Raw genomic sequence first — 20,488 nt, 5'->3', positions numbered from 1 at the left:
ACTGCCTTCCTGGCTGTGCCTCAGTGCCCAGCCACGACTGGCACCAGCAGGGCAGCCAGTGCCTTGGTGAAATGGCACTCAGCCCACTGGTCAGCCACCCCTTAAAACCTACCGCAGCTTCCGCAAGATGCAGTGCTTTTGAGGCCCGGCTGCCTCCCTGCCTTGGCCTTGACCTCAGCCCACCTCTGGCTCCCTTCCATTCAGTGAGGCAAACTCTCCCCACTCTCTGAACCTCAACTTGTACATTTCTTCTGCCTAAATGCTCCTGACCCCACACCCTCCAGACCAGGTCAAGAGGCCAACCTGTGCTCTTGTGCGGCCATGTGCCTCCCCGCTAGAGCCCACGACCTGGGTAGCCCTCTCCCACCCCTCTTCATGTCGTTCACCTCCCTCCATGCCCCAAGTCCCTTCCCTCAGGACGGCTCGAAGGAGGTCCATGTAGCTGGAGGACTGACTCATCCAGTATTCTCCCGGAACTGCCCTCTGGCGCTGTCAGGCAGCAGGGCTGGTGACAAGTCCAGCCGGGAAGGGCGGGGGAGGTTCTGTCTGGGGACAGGTCTTCTCACAGGGGTCAGCCATGCTCTTTAGGCCTTGAGAGGGCTCTGTGGTCTGCCCCCACCTTCATACCACACCTTGCTGGTAAAGGAAGGGGGTGAAGCTAGAACCCCCAGGATTTTAGGGGGGTTATGGCAGAGCCCATGTCCACTCTCCTTTCCCAGGAAAGATTTCAGAACTAGGCTTTGTGGAGTGAGAAGGTCCTGAATTGAGGGAACCTGGACTGGCCGTGATTAAGTCCCCACTCTCCACGGGCACGGGGACCAGGCCTCCTTGCTGAGAGAGAGAGAATGGAAGCAATGCCAGAGGTGACCACTGCCTTTATTGCCTCTGGGCTGGGGTTCAGAGGTATCTGGGGGCAGCAGGTGACTCTGGGCCCAAATTATTGCTACCTAGCAAGGTCACCCTGGGGCTTCCCATAGTGCCCTGAGTATGGGTGGGAATAAGCATGCAAATAATATGCAAATAACATGCAAACCAATCCAGGATCCTCTGGAGGGCTCTGGTGCAGCCACGGGTGCTGAAAGCGTCAGGAGCCTGCCGGCCCAGGAAGGGGGTGGGGACCCCCAGTCCTTTGCCCACACAGCAGACTGATCCAGCCCAGTCTTGGGGATCGAGGTCGGGGGCGGGGTGGAGGACAGTTCCTGAGCATCAGCCCTGGCTCTGCTGCTGGCTGGGGAAGAGCAGAAGCCTAGTCCCAAAACAGCAAGAAGAAAGCAGGCACCCACTAGGTAGCCAGACAGCCCCAGGCCAGCTCAGAGAGGGAAGGGACCTGCCCTGGTCACACAGCAAGTTAGGGGCAGAGGGGACCAGAATCCAGGCCTCCTGAGGCCAGAGTATCTCAGAGGCCGAAGCTATAAGCAATAGAACACACTGTTAAAGAAAGAGGAAGCAAGCAGCCCAGTCTCTGATCCCTGGGCTGTGAGACTCTCCACCAGCTGGCTCTGGGAGGCTCTGAGAGCCAGGCCCCAATTATGGAGGTGGCAGCGTCCTGGTCTTGAGCTTTGTGGAGCTGACCAGTCCAGAAGCTCCAGGAGGAGGCAGGCAGGGCTCTGGGGTCCTTGGCTTGTGCAGATCAGGCTCAGTTGTTATTCATAATCCACCAGGAGGCTGCGGGTCAGAGGTTGGAAGTCAGAGGCCATCAGGTGCCCACTGCCCTTCCTCAGAGGGTTGGTGGCCACTGCCCACCTGGGAAGAACACAGTGGTGAGGGTGTCTGGAGCCCGCAGATGGTCAATGAGGATGCGCTGGAAGGCCTTACTGCAAGCGGACTGCTGGTGCCTGGGGAGGGCCGCAGAGGGGACCGAGGCCAGAGCTGGTCCCAGTGACCGGGACCATGTGGTTAGAAGCGCCCCACTCCCGCCCGGCCCTGCTGCCTGGTTTCGGATCTCGGTCCTTCCTCGTAGTGGCTCTGAGCCTCAGTTTTCTCCTCCGTGAAATGGGGGTGCAGTGTCCACTGATACCATGAGGATTACATGCAGTCACACACAAGGCACGTGGCGTGGGGTGTGGCGTGGTGGGAGCTGTGTGTATGCACCGAGCACCTACCTGGCACCGGGTACTGTGTTCAGTTCTTTACATGCCAGCTCATAAGGGTGACAAGAGGATGGACTTAGCATCACTCCCATTTTCAAAAGGAGGCCACTGGGGCTCAGGGCTTAGGTAGCTCTCCTGACGTCACAGAGCCAGTGACTAGGAGAGGACTTGAACCCAGGCGTGGTTCACTCGAGGTCCCACAATAAACGTCAGACCACCGCTCCTACCTTCTCCAGGAAGCCTCGTCCTGCCAGAACTCGTACAGGGTGAAGGAAGCCTTGTCCAGCATCTTCTGGGCAGACACACTGCAGGGCCAAAGAGACGGCCAGGCCAGGCCAGGCCTGGGCTGCCACCACCCCTACCCGCCTCACCAGGGGTGTCTAATGAGAGTCCTGGCCCAGGACACCCATCCCAGCATTCCTCCCTGCCCGTCCACCCCCCACCTTGGCTGGCCACCACCCAGCTAAGGACTCACTGCAGGCAGTGGCTCTGGGACCCCGTGAAGTCCACGTAGCAGCACAGGGCACGGTGGAAGTCCTGCAGGGCTTCCTCTGCCACCCGCACCTGCCTCTGGGCCACGAGGATGTGCTGGCAAGAGAAACGGCCTGGTCAGCTGGGCGGGGCGGGGCAGTGGGTGAGGGCCTGCTGTGGCCTTCAGGAGGCCCTGCCCTTCTTGGCTTGCACCAGACCCAGCCAGCCCTGAGGTCGGGCTCCTGCCCCCACGCAACCCCCAGCATTCCTGGCTCCATCCTCCTCCTCCTCCTGTTGCCACGGTTACTGCCTCGCTCCAGCCACTGGCCGGCTCTCCTGCGGCACCGCACCGCTTCCAACTGCCCCCTTCAGTTTCTGTCCACACTGCTCCACACACCCAGCTTTCAGAACTGTAGGCAAGGGACGCTGATGCCCATGGAGGGACAGAGTGCTGCAGAGTCACGAAGCAACAACCAGAACCCCGCACCTGCCCACCAGGCCTGGGGAACAAAGGCTGGGCCAAGCCTGGAGAAGGGGCTGTATGTACAAGACAGAAGCCAGGGGTGGGTTGCCCCATGAACCTTCTTGCTTCACGCCAGCCCCACGCCAGCTGCCTGCCCCTCCCAGACTCACCGAGTTGGGCCCCTTGGTCAGCTCCTCTTCATGCAGGGGTTCCAGCCGGGGGGCCTGTGAGGGATGCAGAGCGTGGGCCGGGTCCCCTGTGTGAGCCTGCCTTGTGTGGGTTCCAGACAGTTCCCCCACCACAGGGTGATAGCCGCACAGCGCTCACCTTGCACTCCAGCTGGTCGATGAGCTCCTGGAGGCGGTTGATCTGGAGCCGCCACTGCATCTCAGCCTCGGAGCTCTGCCCTGGGGGTCGGGCACAGGCCCCTCAGGCTGGGGGCTTCTCGGGATGGATTGAGGGCGAGTGGAGGAGCAAACGCTGGGGCCCCGGGGGATACCGTGCCCTCCCACCCCGCCGCAGACACACCTGTGTTGGAGGAGCCAGGAGACCAGGTAGACGACCGACTGACACTCCGCAGGGCCCTGCGCCCTGCCCGCCGGCTGCCTCGGGGCCGGCTCGGCACCTCCACTTTCTCTTCATCTGATCTGAGGGGAGTGGAGGGTCAGTCCACTGCTCCCAGACCCATGGGGCCAAGCACTGGGGCCCCAGAACAGGCCTGGCCCCAAGCTTCAGGACATTGAGGTCCAGCTGCCAAAGCCAGCCACGCCTTCTCACCCTCTCCTGACCTCCCTCCCTAAGAACAAGAACTTGGGCTCCGGGATGCCAGAACTGTGGAATGTGATGGGAGCTGAGGGACCCGATACATGGAGATAATGGACATTCATGAACTGGACCCGCAGGTCCAGGTGCAGGTGGCCCAGCGCCTCACGTACCGCGGGCCATGGGCCTGGGCCTCCAAAGTGTCTGATGCCCCCTCCAGCGAGCTCTGCAGGGCCTGGAGCTGGCTCACCGTCTCCCGCAGTAGGAAGCGTGTCACAAACTGGTCTACCTTGGAGGCCCGCTCATACTCCTGGGGAAGAGGGGGGCATGGTTGGCATTTCCTGGCTCCAAGCATGTATTTCTGAATGGGGAGCTGACCCTTGCGCCCCACCCCCTACCCATCAGAGCACCAGTGGCAACGTAAAGAGCAGAGGGCCTGCAGACTTGGCATTAACAGGGCCCGGAGACTCCGGGGGGCAAGCAAACCCCAGACCCCATCCTTGTCTGGGCCCGGCCTCTCACTAGGAGGGATGAGGCCAATGCCCAGAGAAGCGTGTCCCATTCTCTGGGCCTCAAGGCCCCGTCCCTGTTGGAGCCACCACTTTCAGCCAGTAAGGCCCCAGGCATAGCTAGACTGGGTGTGGGTAGGGGCTGGGCCAAGGCAATTTTGACACATGAGGCAAAATGGTGTGATATGGCCCCAGACTCACCAGCTGGCCCCAAGCTCACAATCTTGGCATTCATCCATTCATTCAATCACTCATCCACGCACCCCACATTTACTGAGCACTTCTTACTAGAAGCTGTAGATACAAGACAGTGAGTCACATACCCCAGCGCTGATCCCTGTCTACACTGCCATTTCCCCCAGCCTTTGCCAAGGCAGGCAGAGACAAGGAGGCCGAGCGTTGCCAGGCCCTGTGCTGCCCAATCGGAATGCCCAGACTCCCCAGCTACCTTCATCTCCTCGTGCCTTCCTCGCCTATAAAACGGGTGGTAACAGCCGTCTCACTGAGCTGCTGAGAGGCTCCAATGAGTTATTTCCTACATAGGGCTCAGCCTGCTATCTGGTACATAAGTTCTCCATAAAGAACTGCTGTCACGGGACTTCCCTGGTGGTCCAGTGATTAAGACTCCGTGCTCCCAGTGCAGGGGGCCTGGGTTCAACCCCTGGTCAGTCGGGGAACTAAGATCCCACATGCCACACTGCCACTGTTTTTAGTCAAACATAATACTAACAAGAAACCTGCCCACTTGTACATCTAACAGTCATAGATTTCCTGAGGGTCTCCTCACCCACACCTCCCTCAGCCCCATATACACACTCGGTCCAGGGTGGGAGTCCCAGAGAGCTGAGGTGACCCCTCCCCAAGGGGCCTCAGAGGCAGCTTTGTCTCCCGCCTGTGACCTGCCTCAGTTCAGCCATCAGACGGGCAGACAGAGTGGTGGCTGGGACCTCTCATTCTCACACGGGTCAGTGGTTTCTCCGAGCCACTGGACTTCCTGGCCATTTTTTGAGCTTCCTGAAATCTGTCCGATAAATTCCCTTTCTAGTGCTTATGGCGACTGATCAGTCTCTGTTGCTTACAAAGAACCTGGCTGACACTAGCACCATTGCGTGCCAGGCCCTGTTTCCAAGCAGTTTCATTTAATCCTCATAGTAATTTACAGGAACCATCACTGACCCCATTTTGCAGATGAGAAGACTGAGGCCTACAGAAGTGGATTACCTTGGCCAAGGTCACACGAGTGTCAGAGTACAAACTCAGGTCACAGAAATTCCTCTCTCCTCACCACGAAGCCTTTTCATACTGTTCACAGGGTTCTCAAAGGGAGAATACGAGAGCAGGTTGGCCTTCTCTTCTCCAGTGGACCATGTTTTGTCACAGTGTTACTGAGTTACGCAAGTCCCTTTGCCACGGCAAGGCTGTGATCCATGTGATCATTTTAGTTAGCTTTCTGTGATTGTGGTTTTCGTCCTGGAGGATGTGGGACTGTAGCTCTTGCTTATTCTGTCTGCCAGACATCCTGGAGTGTGAAGTCAAGTGGGCCTTAGGAAGCATTAGTACAAACAAAGCTTGTGGAGGTGATGGAATTCCAGCTGAGCTATTTCAAATCCTAAAAGATGATACTGTTAAAGAGCTGCTGCACTCAACATGCCAGCAAATTTGTAAAACTCGGCAGTGGCCACAGGACTAGAAAAAGTCCAGTTTTCATTCCAATCCCAAATAAAAGCAATGCCAAAGAATGTTCAAACTACCATACAATCGCACTCATTTCACATGCTAGCAAGGTAATGCTCAAAATCCTTCAAGCTAGGCTTCAACAGTAGATGAGTCAAGAACTTCCAGATGCTGAATTTAGAAAAGGCAGAGGTATAAGAGATCTAATTACCAACATCCATTGGGTCATAGAAAAACCAAGAGAATTCCAGAAAATTTTCTGCTTCATTGACTACACTGAAGCCTTTGACTGTATGGATCACAACAAACTGGAACATTCTTAAAGAGCTGGGAATCCAGACCACCTTACCTGTCTCTTGAGAAACCTGTATGAAGGTCAAGAAGCAACAGTTAGAACCAGACATGGAACAACAGACTGGTTCAAAACTGGAAAAGGAGTATAACAAGGCTGTATATTATCATCCTGCTTATTTAACTTATATACAGAATACATCACGTGAAATGCTGGACTGGATGACTCACAAGCTGGAATCAAGATTGCCAGGAGAATTATCAATAACCTCAGATTATACCAATCTAATGGCAGAAAGTGAAGAAGAACTAAAGAGCCTCTTGATGAGGGTGAAAGAGGAGTGTGAAAAAGCTGGCTTAAAACATTCAAAAAACTAAGATCGTAGCATCCAATCCCATCACTTTGTGGCATAGATGGGGAAACAGTGACAGATTTTATTCTCTTGGTTTCCAAAATCACTGTGGACAGTGACTGCAGCCATGAAATTAAAAGATGCTTGCCCCTTGGAAGAAAAGCTATGACCAACATAGAGAGCACATTAAAAATGAGAGACTTCACTTTGCTGACAAAGGTCTGTATGTCAAAGCTATGTTTTTTTCCAATAGTCATGTATAGATATATAAGAGTTGGACCATAAAGAAGGCTGAGCACCAGAGAACTGATGCTTAGAATTGTGGTGCTGGAGAAGACTCTTGAGAGTCCCTTGGACAACAAGGAGATCAAACCAGTCCATCCTAAAGGAAATCAACCCTTAATATTCATTGGAACAACAGATGCTGAAGCCCCAATACTTTGGTCACCTGATGGGAAGAACTTACTCATTGGAAAAGACCCTGATGCTGGGAAAGATGGAAGGCAGGAGAAGGGGGCGACAGAGGATGAGATGGTTGGATGGCATCACTGACTCGATGGACATGAGTTTGAGCAAGCTCTGGGAGATAGTGATGGACAAGGAAGCCTGGCATGCTGCAGTCCATGGGGTTGCAAAGAGTCGGACATGACTGAGACACCACCATCACTAAGCACCTTACAAGCCATCACCTCACTAATCTTTAGCCCAGTTTTACACTGAGAAACCAAGGCCGGAAGTCACATACAGAGTAAATGGAGTCAAGATTCATCTGTGGGTTCTGGCAGGAGCAGCTCGGAGCCTGGAGCTGATGAGGTCAACCCATGAGGTCACAATGTGGTCCCTGGGACAGAGCGAGGGCAGGGGGCCCCCAGCCAGAGGGCAGGGCAGAGGCAGCATGTGCTGGGGTCCCCAGTGGTGACCAGCCCTGCCATGGGAAACAACAGTTCCCACAAGAGAACCAAAGTGCCCAAGCAGGCCCGCAAGGAGAAGCCACCTGACATGGACAAGGCCCGGCGCAAACGGCAGTTCTTCAACCACCTCAAGTGGAAAAAGCCCAGTGTGAGTCCAGGGAACAAGGGGCAGGTGGGGTTTGGCGGACCTGGATAGGTAGGTGGGCAGGAGCGGATGCTGGGGGTCTAGCCACATAGGGAATTGAAGGGGTTGCATGTGTGTGCTAAGCGGCTTCAGTTGTGTCTGACTGGTTGCAAGCCCACGGACTGTAGCCCACTAGGCTCTTCTGACCATGGGATTTCTTCCCAACCCAGGAATGGAACCCACATCTCTTCTGTCTCCTGCATTGGCAGGCAGGTTATTTACCACTAGCGCCACCTGGGAGGCCCCTATGGAAGGCATTAGAGAACCCCTGTTGAGGCCGAGGGTCTCAGGAACCCACGTGGGTGTGGATGGGGTCCTAATAACCCAGAAGGGAGAACAGGTATCCCAGAAACCAGGAAGTGGGTTAGACTTGGGAGCCTAGGAGGGTGTGCAGGAGACGGTTCTCCCAACCCGGGACAGATGGGTGGAAGTCCCAGCACGGTGAATCAGCCCTAGTGGCTGCCACTGGGCCTATGGGCACAGGGAGTTCCCTTATCCCCCGCTTTCCATTCCCCAGCTTCAAAACATGTTCCTTTCCCCTCTCTTCAACTAGGCATGAGGCCCTGGGCCGGGACCGGGGTGGGTAAAGGGTCCCAGCATCAAGGCTGGAAGCGCAGGCAGGGGAATCTCATAAACTTGATCGGAGTCAGGTCTCAGGAAGTCAGCCTGGGGTGGGTGAGGGTTTCCAGGGCGGGAGGCAGGGGTCTTGGGAGATGGAGAAGGGTGCTTGCCTCCCCCACCTCCCCTTACCCAGGCTGGGAGGACAGCGGGTACCCCGGAAACGAGAGAGGGCGGGCTTCTGGGAGACAGGACCCGGGTGGGTGAGGGTCCTCGGTAGGCAGGCGGGCGGAGCTCGTTCCCCTCACGCCCCTGCCCTACCCCCAGACCAAGATCGTGCTGCTCTTCCCCCTGGACAAGCGGCAGCAACTAGCCGAGGCGACGGCGGGGCCCGGAGCGCGGCCCGAGCGGGCGAGCGAGGCTGCGGCGGACACCCCCACGGGGCCCCCGGCGGCGGCACCCATGTTGCGAGGAGCTGGCGACGGCGCTGAGCGGCGCGAGAGCACGCGCGCGCGCGAGATGAAGAAGATCCTCGTCCTGCTGCTGCTGCTGGACGCGCGGCTGCAGGAGGAGGGGCGCCGCGCGGCGGACGGCCCCGGGGGCGGGGCCAAGGCGGCGCAGGGCTGGCAGCGGCTCTACACGCGCCTGCTGACCGAGAGCGAGACCGACTGCGAGGCCGAGGCCGCCGAGGAGCAGCCGCGCAAGCGGCGCCGCTGTCCCCGCCCGCGGCCCTGAGTGCCTGGCCCGGACCCCCGTACCCTGGTCCGGCCCAATAAAGAGCGCATAGCAACGCTGGCGTCTGTAACCCAGTCTGAACCTTCGGGGCGTCGAGACAGGGTCGGGGAAACTGAGGCCCAGAGCAAGAAGGGAAGAAAAGGCGAATGGGGGGCGTGGGGGCGGGGGGCGGGTGCAGAGCCATGGCCGTGGCCTGGGGCCAAGGCTGGTTTTGGTTTCTTCTTTCTTCTGACCCAAGTGTCAGAACCCCTGTGCCGCCCTGGAGAGGGAGCACCCTACCACAATGGAGCGAGGGTTCTCCTCTCCCTGCGACTCCTGGCCGGGGTCACTTCCCGCCACCAGGTCTGCAGATCCGACGGAAGAGAGCTTGGGCAAAGTTAGGCCTGGCCACGCTAGGAGGAGGAGGGGCCTGCTTCCAGCAGAGGCCAGGCAAGTCCAAGAGTCTCCAGCACTCAAATCTTTCCTAACTGAGGGAAAGTCCCAGGCAAAAAGCCACCACTGTGGGGAAGAACTGAGAAGGTCCAGAGTCAGCATAGTTTGAGCCTTAGACTCACATCCTGCCTGTGTGAGCACCCAGGAGGACAGACTGGGGTCCCTGGTCCTCTGACCCCTCAATCCTACCCCACTGTGCTTGATGACCCCCAAGGCACCTCAATCACCATCTCCCCACCTACCCCACCCCATCCTCTTCCCCACACTGCAGCCAAAGAGGCTTCTTCCAAACCACTTATCTATAGGGCAATTCACACTTCTGCTCATAAGCTCACACTGGCTCTCCACTGCCCACAGAGAAACACCCAAAATTATTGGAATGTACAGGCCCAGATCCCCAGCCCCAGTCTTGCCCTCTGGGGCTTCTTAATGACTTCCACTCTCACTCCTGCTCTGGCCATACTGCCCCTTGTGGTCTTTGATTCAAGGTTCACCTCCCTAGTTCATCCACAAGAGGCCCGGCACGCTTTCTGTGGGCAGGACCCAGCTGCTTCTCACACTCCTGGGTCCCAAACCCAGCACCAGACCCTAGTCATCCTTGTCCCGTCCAGCCATGCCAAACCTGCAGCCTGCTTTCCGCTGGCGACCAATCTCAAAATGCCCCTTTGGGGAGGGGGGCGCAATGCAGAGGGGTGAAGGTCCCAGCTCACTATAAACCACAGGTACAACTTCTCCTGAAGGTACACTTTGTCAGTGTCAACATCACATCGCCTGCATCAGGCTGAAGGTCGCACTACCCGTCACATCTCCCCCGCTGCTTTGTGAGAACTGACCCTTTCCTACCATCCACATGGTTGCAATCAAGGTAACCACCTTCTTCAATGTGGCCACATCTCCTGGCATAAGCAACAGGCCCAAGCCCAGTCCTATCAGTTCCTTCCCTGGGTCTGTAATTCAGGAACTATTGTTCAGTCGCTCAGTCATGGCCGACTCTTTGCAACCCCATGGACTGCAGCACGCCAGGTTTACCTGTCCTTCACTATCTCCTGGAGTTTGCTCAAACTCACGTCCATTAAGCCAAGGATGCCATCCAACCATCTCACCCTCTGTTGTCCCCTTCTCCTCCTCAGGAAATGTAGGAGACAATTTTTTCTATGGGAACATGCACAGGCTGAAGCCAGTCTTGAGAAGAATATAAACACAATGCAGAGCCCAATGCACCTCTTGAGTCCCCCACAGCCTGGCAGCCAGACCCTGCTTCCAGTCTTTCCCTAAAACCTGCTTTCAGTCTTGCCCTTAGTAGATATAAAACATACAAGGCTCTTGTGATAAAATCTGTAATTTAGCTTAAGCTCACCTGAATAGGTCTTCAACTTGCAACCATAATGGTCCTAAAGAGAAAAAAGAGACTCTGCAGAGACATGACATGGCCTGTTTCCTGTGTTGGGGGATGACCACCTTTTGGAGGAAGTAACTGAGCCCAGGGTGAGATTCGGACTCAGTACACAGTGAAGGCAGCCTCAGAATTGAGTCACAAATGCAGACACATGTTTGTAAGCCCCCGAAGGTAGGATCCCTTTGTGGGCTACCTGGGCCCTTGAAAGCTAAGCTCACAGAGATCTTCAGAGTGGCTGGAGATCCATGATTAAGAGCTTGCTCTTGGAGAGAGGCTGCACGTTTGTCCAGAGCTCATCAAAGTGGTTTGGGGAAGCAATTAAACTGGTTGTGCTGGCCCCAGGTGGCTCAGTGGTAAAGTATCCGCCTGAGAACGCTGGAGACTCAAGAGATGCAGGTTCAATCCCTGGGTTGGGAAGATACCCTGGAGTAGGAAATGGCAACCCACTCCAGTATTCTTCCATGGAAAATTCCATGGACACAAGGGCTTGGCAGGCTACAGTCCATGAGGTCGCAAAGAGCTGGACACGACTGAGCATAAACACTGAGCACAGCTGGGTGGCTGAGGCCACATCCCTTAATGTCAAAATCATTACCATTGGCCCTGTCCCGGGAGACAGGCTGGGTCTGGGCGTTTTCATCTGGATAGAGGCTATGGAAGCACAACAGATGCTGAGAACTGAGGTCACAATGAATCCAATCCAAGTTCTTTTCCTTGCTTCTTTGACCACCCCCTCCCACCTCCATTAGGAACCACAGTACTTCGGTCATGCCCAGTTGAGAAGTGCCAGGAGACCGCTGGAGGCGCAAGGGTCGGGCTGGACTCCTGGGTTCCCAAGGGTAACAGATGTCTGGATAACATTGCCACAAAGGCCTTTTATTCCCAGAGCTGCTCCTGGAGGCTTCTCAATCTCTTCAAGGATTTGGTCCACCCCTCTCATCATTCATCTAAGCAAGAGCTTAGAGGGGCGGAGCCGCAGCCCTGAGGCGGGTCCTGGAGACCGGGCCTCAGGCCCAGGGGCGGAGCCAAGTCAAGGGCTGAAGAGACCTCAGGCCAGAAGAGTGGGACCTCGGGACCAGAGGAACTGAGCCCAGAAAGGCGGGGGACGTGGGCCCAGGAGGTAGAGCTTCGAGCTGAAAGGCGGGCCTCCATCGAGGCCAGCTGAGGGGTCCCAGCCTTCAGGGCCGAGGTTTTGACTGCACGGCTTGCCGGCCGGAAGATGGCTTCGCTGTCCAATAGTCGCCGAGTCCGCCGGCTGTCCTCGTTGGGCCACGTCGCGGTGGTCGTGGACCAGGGTTCCGGCTTCACCAAGGCGGGCTTCGCGGGAGAGGAGCAGCCACGCCTGGTACTCAAGAGCTCCAGCCTGGTGCCCAGCTGGGACCGGCCCGTGCTGCCCGGGGCGCCGGGCTGCGAGCTGGCGGGCGGCGTGGCGCGGGCACACCCCATCAAGCACGGCGTGGTGGTGGACTGGGAGGCGTTGGAAGGGTTGTGGGAGCGCCTGCTGGTGGGCGGCCTGCGGGTGTGCCCGGAGGAGTGGCCAGTGCTCGTGAGCAACTCCCCGTCGGCGCCGCCCGTGGGCCGCGAGAGGGTGGCCGAGCTGCTGTTCGAGGCCCTGGCAGTGCCCGCGTGCCACCTGGCCAGCACCGCCTTGTTGGCGCTCTGCTCCGTCGGCGCGTTCAGCGGGCTGGCCTTGGAGGCGGGCGCAGGCGTGTGCCACGCCACGCCCGTCTATGCAGGCCACTCGTGGCACAAGGCCACCTTCCGGCTGGATGTGGCTGGCAGCACCCTGTCGCGCTACCTGCGGGACCTGCTGCTGGCAGCAGGGCCTGATCACCGACTGCAGGCCCTGCCCCACAAGATCATCGCACAGCTCAAGAAGCGCTGCTGCTACGTGTCGCTAGACTTTGAAGGTGACCTCTGTAATCCTGCCCGCCACCACCCAGTCAGTTTCTCCTTAGGCAGTGGGTGCTCTGTCTGCCTTGGCTGCGAGCGCTTCTGCTGCCCAGAACCCCTCTTCCAGCCGGGTCTGCTAGGCCAGGCTGAGCCGGGCCTGCCCATCCTGGCCTTCCGAGCACTGCAGAGGGTGCCTGCGACACTACGGACACGGCTGGCCAACACCATGGTGCTGGCCGGCGGCTCCACGCTTTTCCCTGGCTTCCCTGAGCGCCTGGAGCGGGAGCTGGAGGCCCAATGCCGGCGGCATGGCTGTGGGACGCTGCAGCCGAGCCTGGTGGCCAAGCCTGGGCGCGGGACAGCGGTGTGGACGGGCGGCTCCATGGTAGCCTCGCTGCGCACCTTCCAGTGCCGCTGGATGACCCGGGCCATGTATCAGGAATGTGGATCCAGGCTGGTGCACGAAGTGTTCCACTGAGTCCTGCTGGACTGGAAGGGGTGGTGCCATAAAAGGGGGCGCTGCAGAGGCAGATGCTCGGCAGGCTGAGCGCAGCTGTCAGAGGCATTGAGTGGCAGATAAAAACCTCAGTGATTACAGCTGGCAGAGTCGTGTGGTGATGGGTCACCTTCTACCCCTTTCTAGGCCAGGAAGGGGTGGTCAGGAGCCCTGGGGCTCTTACTTCGAGCTGCAGTGTAAATCCCCGCTAACCAGTGCCAGTTCAGAGAATGCCAGTACAGCTGCCCACCCCCAGGCCCTGTTTCCATGGCAACAAGGAAGGTGCTGTCCCTACTGGTGTCCAGGCCACAGATATGGAAGTCATCATAGCATACCAACCCCTCATCATGTAGCATTCGGATCCCTATCCTGTGCCAGGCCCCAAAGGTGACCCTTAGAAAACCTACTCGACCCTATGTGAAGGCAACCAGAAGGGGAAGCCCTGTCCTCAGCTGATCATTAACTCACAAAGAGCCTCAGTTTCTCCTTCTGTAGAAATGAGGTCAGGCACAATCCCAAGCCTGCTCACTGCTCCCTCCTCACCCCCTCACTCAGAGCTACGGGACAAAGAGAGGTGGAGACATCTCTTACAAGGAACACAGAAAGGGAAGGGTAGCTTTCGGTGTTTTTAAAAATACCATCCAAGGGCCTGGAGCCCTGGCTGTGAGCACTGTTTATTCTGTGTGCACGTGTCCATACTATACACAAGCATGGTGCACACATGCCCGTCTACTCACACATGCCCTCGGGCTGTCCCCCACCCCCTGCCACCGAGCTCTACACACCAGCATGGGCCTGTGGATGTGTGTGAGCATGCCCTACCCCCAACCCATCCCTGTTGGGAGCTGGGCTTCACACCCCACAACAATCAGGTCTGGTCAGTAATAAAAGCAGCAGCAGCTCCACATGTGAAGTGACTATTGTGAGCCAGGCAGAGAGAGAGCAAGACAGACACAACTCTCCACCTTCATTCTCCGTTAATCGTCAAAATGAATGTCTGGAGGTGGGTTCTATTAATATACCCAGTTTACAGATGAGGAAACTGAGACCCAGAGAGGTAAAGATGCACAGCCAGAAAGTGGAAGCCAGGCCTCCAGCCCCACAGCCCTGAGTCCAATGATGGAGGCTCCCACAGCACAGCAGACACCCCTAGCCCTCATCCTGCCGCCCCCCGCAACCATCAGCCCCTCCACTCACCAGCTTGGTGGTGTCCATGGCAGTGAGCACAGCACAGTTGAGCGACTCCAGCGCCGCCAGCACAGGCCGGTAGACGCCCAGGTGTTCAGAGAAGTAGTCTGAGGGCAGAGGAGATACTCAAAGCTTCCTGGGGTACATCCCCCCATTTACAACCTAGAATTCCCCAGCAGCCAACCAGGCCTTATGCTCTGAGACCAGCCCAGTCTGCTCCATCAGAACACCAGCAACACCCACATGCCCAGGAGACAAACACCCCCATGGGCCTACTCACCGCACAGTTTCTCCGTCTCCAAATTGCTGCAGGGAAAAGAGAAGGCGTCCTTCAGACCCTGCTGGTAAACTAGGACTGACTTTGAAGCCAGCGGTCCTTTCCTCTCCCTCCCCAGCTCAGCCCGACACGGAGGCGGCTTCTGACTCCACCCCACGTTACGCTGCTCAGTGGACAGAGACAGGGTACTACCAGCCCACCAAACAGTGTCTAAGGAGGAAAATTCAGTCCCACTCTCAACCTCCAAGTGGATTTCAGGCTGGGGGAGACAGATGTAGACACAGGCCAAAGAGGAGTGGTTAGATCTGGGAAGGAGAAGTCAGGTCTGTGGAAGCGCAGAAAAGGCATGGAGCATCTGTAGGTCAGGGAGGGCTTCCTGGAAGAGAGGCTCCCTAACCTAGGCTTTGAAGGACAAGGAATTTGGCGTATCTGGTGGTGGTAAGGTAGCAGCAGTGCAGACAAAGGTCTGGCCCAAGCCTCAGAAAATGGGAGTGCATGGGAGCCTAGAATTTCTTTTAAGGAGAGGGGAGTAGGGGGAAGTGAGAGGGACGGATAGCTGCACACACGTGTGCACCCACGTGAGGAAGCAGGAGAAGGCAAGCAAATTCGCACGAAGGCCTGGAGATGTGGGAGCACCTGCATCCATGGGTGGGAGCAGGCAGGGCCCAGCTGTCCCCAGGCATCCGCTGGTCGCTCAGCAGGAAGCGGGAGTATTGGGGGGGGGCACCTGTGGGCTGAACCATAGGTGGTGATTCAGGCCTGGCTATTTTGGGGTCCCAGCTGGAAGCAGTGTGATGGGCAGGACTGGAGCCAAGGAAGGGGTAGGTAGGCGGGTAAAGCTGGCACTTAGCCCTGGCACTCCTTTCCCCGTGCTCCCCCAATCCTCCATAAGGAACCCAAGCAAGAAGGGGACACAGTAGAGCAGGGACAGCCTGGGCTCACATTTACACACGGCGTGTGCACCCCAACCCCCATACTCACTCAGCAGGATGCCCATCAACACCACTGAACAGCTCTCGCAGCTCCCCAGGGCTGAGAACCCCATCGGCAAAGTAATTCTGGAATTCTTCAAATGAGAGCTTCCCGTCATCTGGGGGGTGGGGGTGGGCACAGGGAGCAGAGTCAGTATCTCTGAGCCCTGGCTGCACCCCTGCCACCCAGTGGAGGCCCCCTGAAGGCTTCGCAGTATCTCATAACCACCCAGCCAAGTGAAATGGGATTCTGGGCTGGAAAGAAGGCCTGGCCGTTGGGGACCAAAGGGTTGGGGCCCCCAGAGGTGCCCACTTCAAGCAACAGGGCCCACTCTGCAGACACCCAAGGGACAAGGCAGTGCATATGTGGCACTCGGCAGGGACTCAATGTTTGCCAAATGGAGAAATAAATGAACAACAGCCTGGGGCACAGTCGGATCATGGCAGGGCCTAGATGTCACTTGGAGGAACCAGGGCTGGGTCTTTGCCCACATGGCTCTTGGGTGGAGGGGACCTCCGTGCTCTGGACCCAGGCCCTTCACAGAGAAGCCGCAGGGAGTCAGATGAGATCTTCCTAAGAGCAGGGCCCCAGTAAGAAGCAGCAGACTGGCTCGGGAGGGAAAGACCTCCCCATCACAGAGGCTGCCTCCCCATCACAGAGGCTGAGAGCCTAAGAGCACACTGGCCAGAAGCACTGGGGATTTGGCCTGTGAGGTCTCTAAGCAGATGGAGTGGGAAAGTGGAGCCTGAGCCTCCCTCCCCAGACGGAATGCTGTGAGCCAAATGAGACCACGTGCCCTGCTCAACCAGCTGAAACAAATTTGAGGAGACCCAGGGAGAAGAGGCAAGGGGTGAGGACCCAGTCCTCTCTCAAGGAGGCCAGGTGAAGGTGAGGTCAAAGCTGACAGGTGGTCTCAGCTCAGACCCTCCACTGGCCCATCAGGGCACCGTGGGCTGCTCTGAGTCATCCGTGGGCAGCAACCTGCCTGCAAGGTCCCCTGATGGCTCATGCTTTAGCTTTCCAGATTTTGCCAGGCCAGCATCTGAGACTGCCCAGGACTCAGGGCATCGGGGGAGCTGACTCCCTGGACCTAGCTCTGTCCCGCCCACGCCCTCCCTGCAACCAGGTGGTTGGTAATATGGAAAGTTACTGAGCTCTCTAAGAATCTACGATAAAATCCCCCACAGCCCTGGCTCCATGACCACACCCTTCCAAGCCCCTCACAGAGGAAGCCTGGAACCAGGCATCGCATAGACCCGGGTTCAAGGCCCAGCACCTCCAGCAGCCTGCTGTACCTCTCTGGGCCTCGGCTCCTTTGTCTGTGAAATGGGGTGAAGACTTTGGCAGTGGTGAGGAAAACAGGAGGTCACGCAGGCCAGGACACTGCGTGAAAGTCAGCCCCCACCTCCAGCCTCTGGCTAAACCACATTTCCTCCACTCTCCCTCCTGCCAAACTGGATTCAAACAAAAATTTCCTCTGAGAAGGACACCTGGGTTGATTCTTCTGATTCGGGTCCTCTCAAGATTTCTCTCCATTCTCAACTGTGCCCCAAACCTTCCCCAGAGCCTCTCTGATGCCCCTCAACCCCCAGCATGGGACTCAGGGGAAGCCACACTCACCATTCTTGTCTGCTCGGCGGAAAACCTAGAGGACAAAAGGGCAGAGCTGGGAGCCCAGAACCGCCCCCCAGCTCCAAAGAGCCCCAGCTGGCCGGCCTGCCCCCTGCATCTCCCTTCCTCCTGCCCAGCTTGGTCCCAGCCCCCTGCCCAGCTCAGCCCTCCAGGGCCTTTTCCAACAAGGGGAAGAGCGCACAGCAGGCCCCGCGGCTTGCTCCCTTCTCCCGCAGGGCCTGGCCTTGTGGGGGGGTGCTCCAAGCTGGCTCTCTGCACCTTCACCTCCCACACCCGAGTCGATCCTGAGTTCTTTCTGATACATCAGCCCTTGGAACGGTCCCAGCTTGAGGCAGGTGGGGAGACGGGCCAAGATGCGGCCGGAAGATCCCGGGCACCCATCCCAGACCTGAACCCCAACTCTGCATGGTTCGTCCCAGACTCTGCCCACTCCAGGCTGTTTCTCTGTCAGCTTCTTGAGACCCTGCCATGCAGGCAGTGGCTAGCCCTTCCTTTGTGGGTGCCTGTTTACTCAGTAACATATCGGGGAACAGCCCAGGGTTAACCCTTCCAGGGCTGGGTCTTCCTATGAGGCCGACTCAGTACAAGGGTCTTGGGCAGGCCCATGTGCATATGTGTGTGTTGTACGTGCAAGGGGAGTAAGAGGCACAGAAAGCAAGGGTGGACAGATGGTATTTATGGAGAAACAGACAGGAAAGACAACAGAGGTAGCACAAGTAGAGTCCAGACATGGTCCCCGTCACCCCTAGGGACCAGAGACTCCCTGGTCACCCAACACAACCCAGCAAAGAGGGCACGAGCAGGTCTGGCAAGGAGGGGCAGGCCAAAGCCTGGACAGAGAGCCCTGGTCTGCTCCAGATTCAGAGTGCCCCTCCCCTCGGGCTGCTTTCTCGGGGATGAATGTACTCCCTGGCCTGAAGCCTGACTCACAGAAGGCTGCCACCAGCTCACTCGGGGTCACAGAGCCAGCCAGGGTGGCCTGGCCAGGACAGACATACTGGGGGTGGGGGTGGGGGCTGAGAGAGAGGGAGGGGTTCCAAGTGAACACTGAGGACATCAAGGGCCACACCCTAGTGCACCACTGCCTCCATGTGTGAGCTGGAACACATCCCTAACCCTCCAGGCCTTGGTTTTTCCATCTGGGAAATGGAAGGGTCAGGTCCCTTCCAGCTGAGAGGGCTCTGGCCAAGGTGCTGAGTCACTAGGGACAGTGGGGAGGGGGCAGGAGAACAGCCTTTCCCACCTGAAAGGGACCTCTGGGAGTGGGGACGCAAGAGGAACAGGACAGGCTGTGCACAGGGGTGAAAGGTGGGGAAGGGGTGCAGGTGAGTGACCCAGGCCGGGCCAGGGAGCTCCAGGTAGGTGCTCATAAGGGCTGCAGGGCCACCTGCCAGGCAAGGGGAAGGTGTACAGACCACAAAGGGTGAGTGTGGGCAGCACCAACCAACTCTGGGATCCCACAGCCCTTGGATGGGATCTGAGGGGGTCCGGGGTCAGCACTAGGTCAGGAGTCGGGGGTGGGGGGCTGCTTCCTCTCCCAGGCCCCCTTGCCTGGTCAGTCCAGCCTGGGGCTGCCAGAGACGGGCACCATGGCCGCTCCCGTGACCAAGAGTTGACAGCCCCCACCCGGCCAGACACATACATGGGGTGGTTTGGGGTCGGGGAGGGGGGTGCCGCGGGGGCAGTGGCACTGAACCAGAGGCAAGGAGAGATAAGCAGAGAAAAGAGTGCAAGGCAGAAGACGGGACACAAAGGCAGCGAGATAAAGATAAGGGAGACACACGGAAACAGAGAGCAAGAGAGAAATCGTGAGAGGGACCCAGAGGCCGAGGCAGAGACCCCAACAAACCTGGACGGAGACACATGGGCACGGGGACGGGGAAAATCAGAATGAGCGAGGGCAAGGAGAGGCAGTGAGAGGCTGTCCACAGAGACCGGGAGCGACCCCGCGGGAGAATGACCACCCCCAGGGCCACAGCGCCGGCACCCCTGGCCCGCTCCCCACTCACGTCCTGGAAGAGCGCGTGTCCGGCGGGCCCGGCGGCTGGCGCGGGCGCGGGGGGTCGCGGGGGCTCGGTCGCGGGCGGCCGGATCAGGCACACGGTGAGCAGCCCCGCGCACGCCATGGTGCCGCCACCCGCTTGGCTCCGGCTCGGCTGCGGCTCCGGGCTCTGGACGCCGCCGCCACCGCCGCCGCCGCGGACTTGGGGGGACGCGCAGGGGGGGCGCCCGCCCATCGGCGCCGGCGCGGAGGCTGAGGGCCCCGCCCCCCGCAGCTCCGCCCCCGCCGGGCGGGCCGCCGAGGGCCCCCTCCCCGCCCAGCTCCGGCCAGCGCTAGAGCTCGGCCCTCCGCCCGCCCGCCCGCCTCCAGGGCCTCAGCTTCCCCGTCTGGAAAAGGGGAGCAAACTCCAGCCTTTAGGGTGGCAAGAGCCGCGCGATGCAGAACCCCAACACAATGCACTTCTGCGACTCCCCATTCTCCGGGGGTGGCAGCCACTGGGGAGAAGTCACCCAAGGGGTCACTCCCTCCCGGGGACGGGCTGAGCGAATGACGGTCGGTGTGGAATATTACACAGCTACGAACAGGACGGGAAAGGCCTGCGCGTGCCCGCTGAGGGCGGGTCCCCACATCTTTACGGGGTCCAGTGAACTGCGGAAGCACGGGTGCGCCACCTGGTGGGCAAAACCCGCAAGCACCTTCCCCTGTGAGTCTTATCTTCTGCAAAATGGGAGTAAGGGAAGACATTGTCGTGGGGACTGACAGTGAGGGCTTAAAAAAGGGGTTGGCTCAGAGAAAGCCCACCTAAGGGCATGCTAGATCCGTGTGGACAGTCTGCCAGTCACCCTCCACTCTCAAGCTCAACTTAGACTTCCCTCCCCCACCATGGGGCCCCCTCTTCAATCTATCATCCCCCGCTGCAGCCAGAGGAAGCTTTTAAAATATAAAAAGGGAGCATCACTCCTCAGACTCACCAGTTCTCTCCCCCTGAATAAAGCCCAAGACTGAATGTCTCTCCACTCTGGCCCTCACCTCAGGGCTCCAGCCACCCTGGTTTCTCTCAGGTCCTGGGCCCATATTGCCTTCTCCTGCTTGGTGTATTCCTCTGCTTCCTTCTTAATTTCTACTATCCTACAGCTCTAGGTCAGGCACCACCTTTTCCAGGAAGCTCTCCCTGATTTTCTCATTTATTTGAGTTTCCT

The 20,488-nt window shown here is 58.2% G+C and overlaps 3 protein-coding genes across 6 annotated transcripts; 2 read left to right on the top strand and 1 right to left on the bottom strand.

Moving 5' to 3' along the window:
- Positions 1-858: 858 nt before the first annotated feature.
- NECAB3 (N-terminal EF-hand calcium binding protein 3) lies at positions 859-19,530 on the bottom strand. Of its 4 annotated transcripts, none has more exons than XM_045162639.1 (13): positions 19,297-19,528; positions 17,276-17,300; positions 15,665-15,773; positions 14,687-14,712; positions 14,416-14,513; positions 3,960-4,096; positions 3,553-3,671; positions 3,352-3,431; positions 3,195-3,248; positions 2,566-2,678; positions 2,318-2,448; positions 1,744-1,835; positions 859-1,665 (listed from the first exon to the last, which is right to left on the bottom strand). In XM_045162639.1, the coding sequence occupies exons 1-13, from the start codon at positions 19,522-19,524 to the stop codon at positions 1,648-1,650; spliced, it is 1,230 nt and encodes a 409-aa protein (XP_045018574.1). In that variant the 5' UTR covers positions 19,525-19,528; the 3' UTR covers positions 859-1,647. The 4 variants fall into 4 exon arrangements, with proteins under 4 accessions (XP_045018574.1, XP_045018575.1, XP_045018576.1 ...); XM_045162640.1 differs by having other exon boundaries at positions 2,318-2,395; positions 19,297-19,526; XM_045162641.1 differs by lacking the exon at positions 1,744-1,835 and having other exon boundaries at positions 19,297-19,530.
- On the top strand, positions 7,284-9,045 carry C14H20orf144 (chromosome 14 C20orf144 homolog). The gene is made up of 2 exons (XM_006075759.4): positions 7,284-7,672; positions 8,594-9,045. Exons 1-2 carry the CDS (start codon positions 7,544-7,546, stop codon positions 8,999-9,001), a joined length of 537 nt encoding a protein of 178 aa, XP_006075821.3. The 5' UTR covers positions 7,284-7,543; the 3' UTR covers positions 9,002-9,045.
- On the top strand, positions 11,769-13,534 carry ACTL10 (actin like 10). Its single transcript, XM_045162643.1, has one exon. It carries the CDS (start codon positions 12,049-12,051, stop codon positions 13,198-13,200), a length of 1,152 nt encoding a protein of 383 aa, XP_045018578.1. The 5' UTR covers positions 11,769-12,048; the 3' UTR covers positions 13,201-13,534.
- Positions 19,531-20,488: the final 958 nt, after the last annotated feature.

Source organism: Bubalus bubalis, chromosome 14, assembly GCF_019923935.1.
Source record: "Bubalus bubalis isolate 160015118507 breed Murrah chromosome 14, NDDB_SH_1, whole genome shotgun sequence".
In the NCBI taxonomy this organism is placed as follows: domain Eukaryota; kingdom Metazoa; phylum Chordata; class Mammalia; order Artiodactyla; family Bovidae; genus Bubalus; species Bubalus bubalis.
Note: the sequence above shows the minus strand (reverse complement) of the source record. Positions and strands in the feature narration are given on the sequence as shown.

Bases quoted from the DNA above. Each gene is read 5' to 3' on its own strand.
- C14H20orf144 (XM_006075759.4), top strand. From the start codon at position 7,544: ATGGGAAACAACAGTTCCCACAAGAGAACCAAAGTGCCCAAGCAGGCC. The intron at 7,673-8,593 runs GTGAGTCCAGGG...CCCTACCCCCAG, and splicing joins TCAAGTGGAAAAAGCCCAGT to ACCAAGATCGTGCTGCTCTT.
- NECAB3 (XM_045162639.1), bottom strand. From the start codon at position 19,524: ATGGGCGGGCGCCCCCCCTGCGCGTCCCCCCAAGTCCGCGGCGGCGGC. The intron at 3,249-3,351 runs GTGAGCGCTGTG...CATCCCTCACAG, and splicing joins TCGACCAGCTGGAGTGCAAG to GCCCCCCGGCTGGAACCCCT. The intron at 1,836-2,317 runs GTAGGAGCGGTG...GGCCCTCCCCAG, and splicing joins GACGAGGCTTCCTGGAGAAG to GCACCAGCAGTCCGCTTGCA.
- ACTL10 (XM_045162643.1), top strand. From the start codon at position 12,049: ATGGCTTCGCTGTCCAATAGTCGCCGAGTCCGCCGGCTGTCCTCGTTG.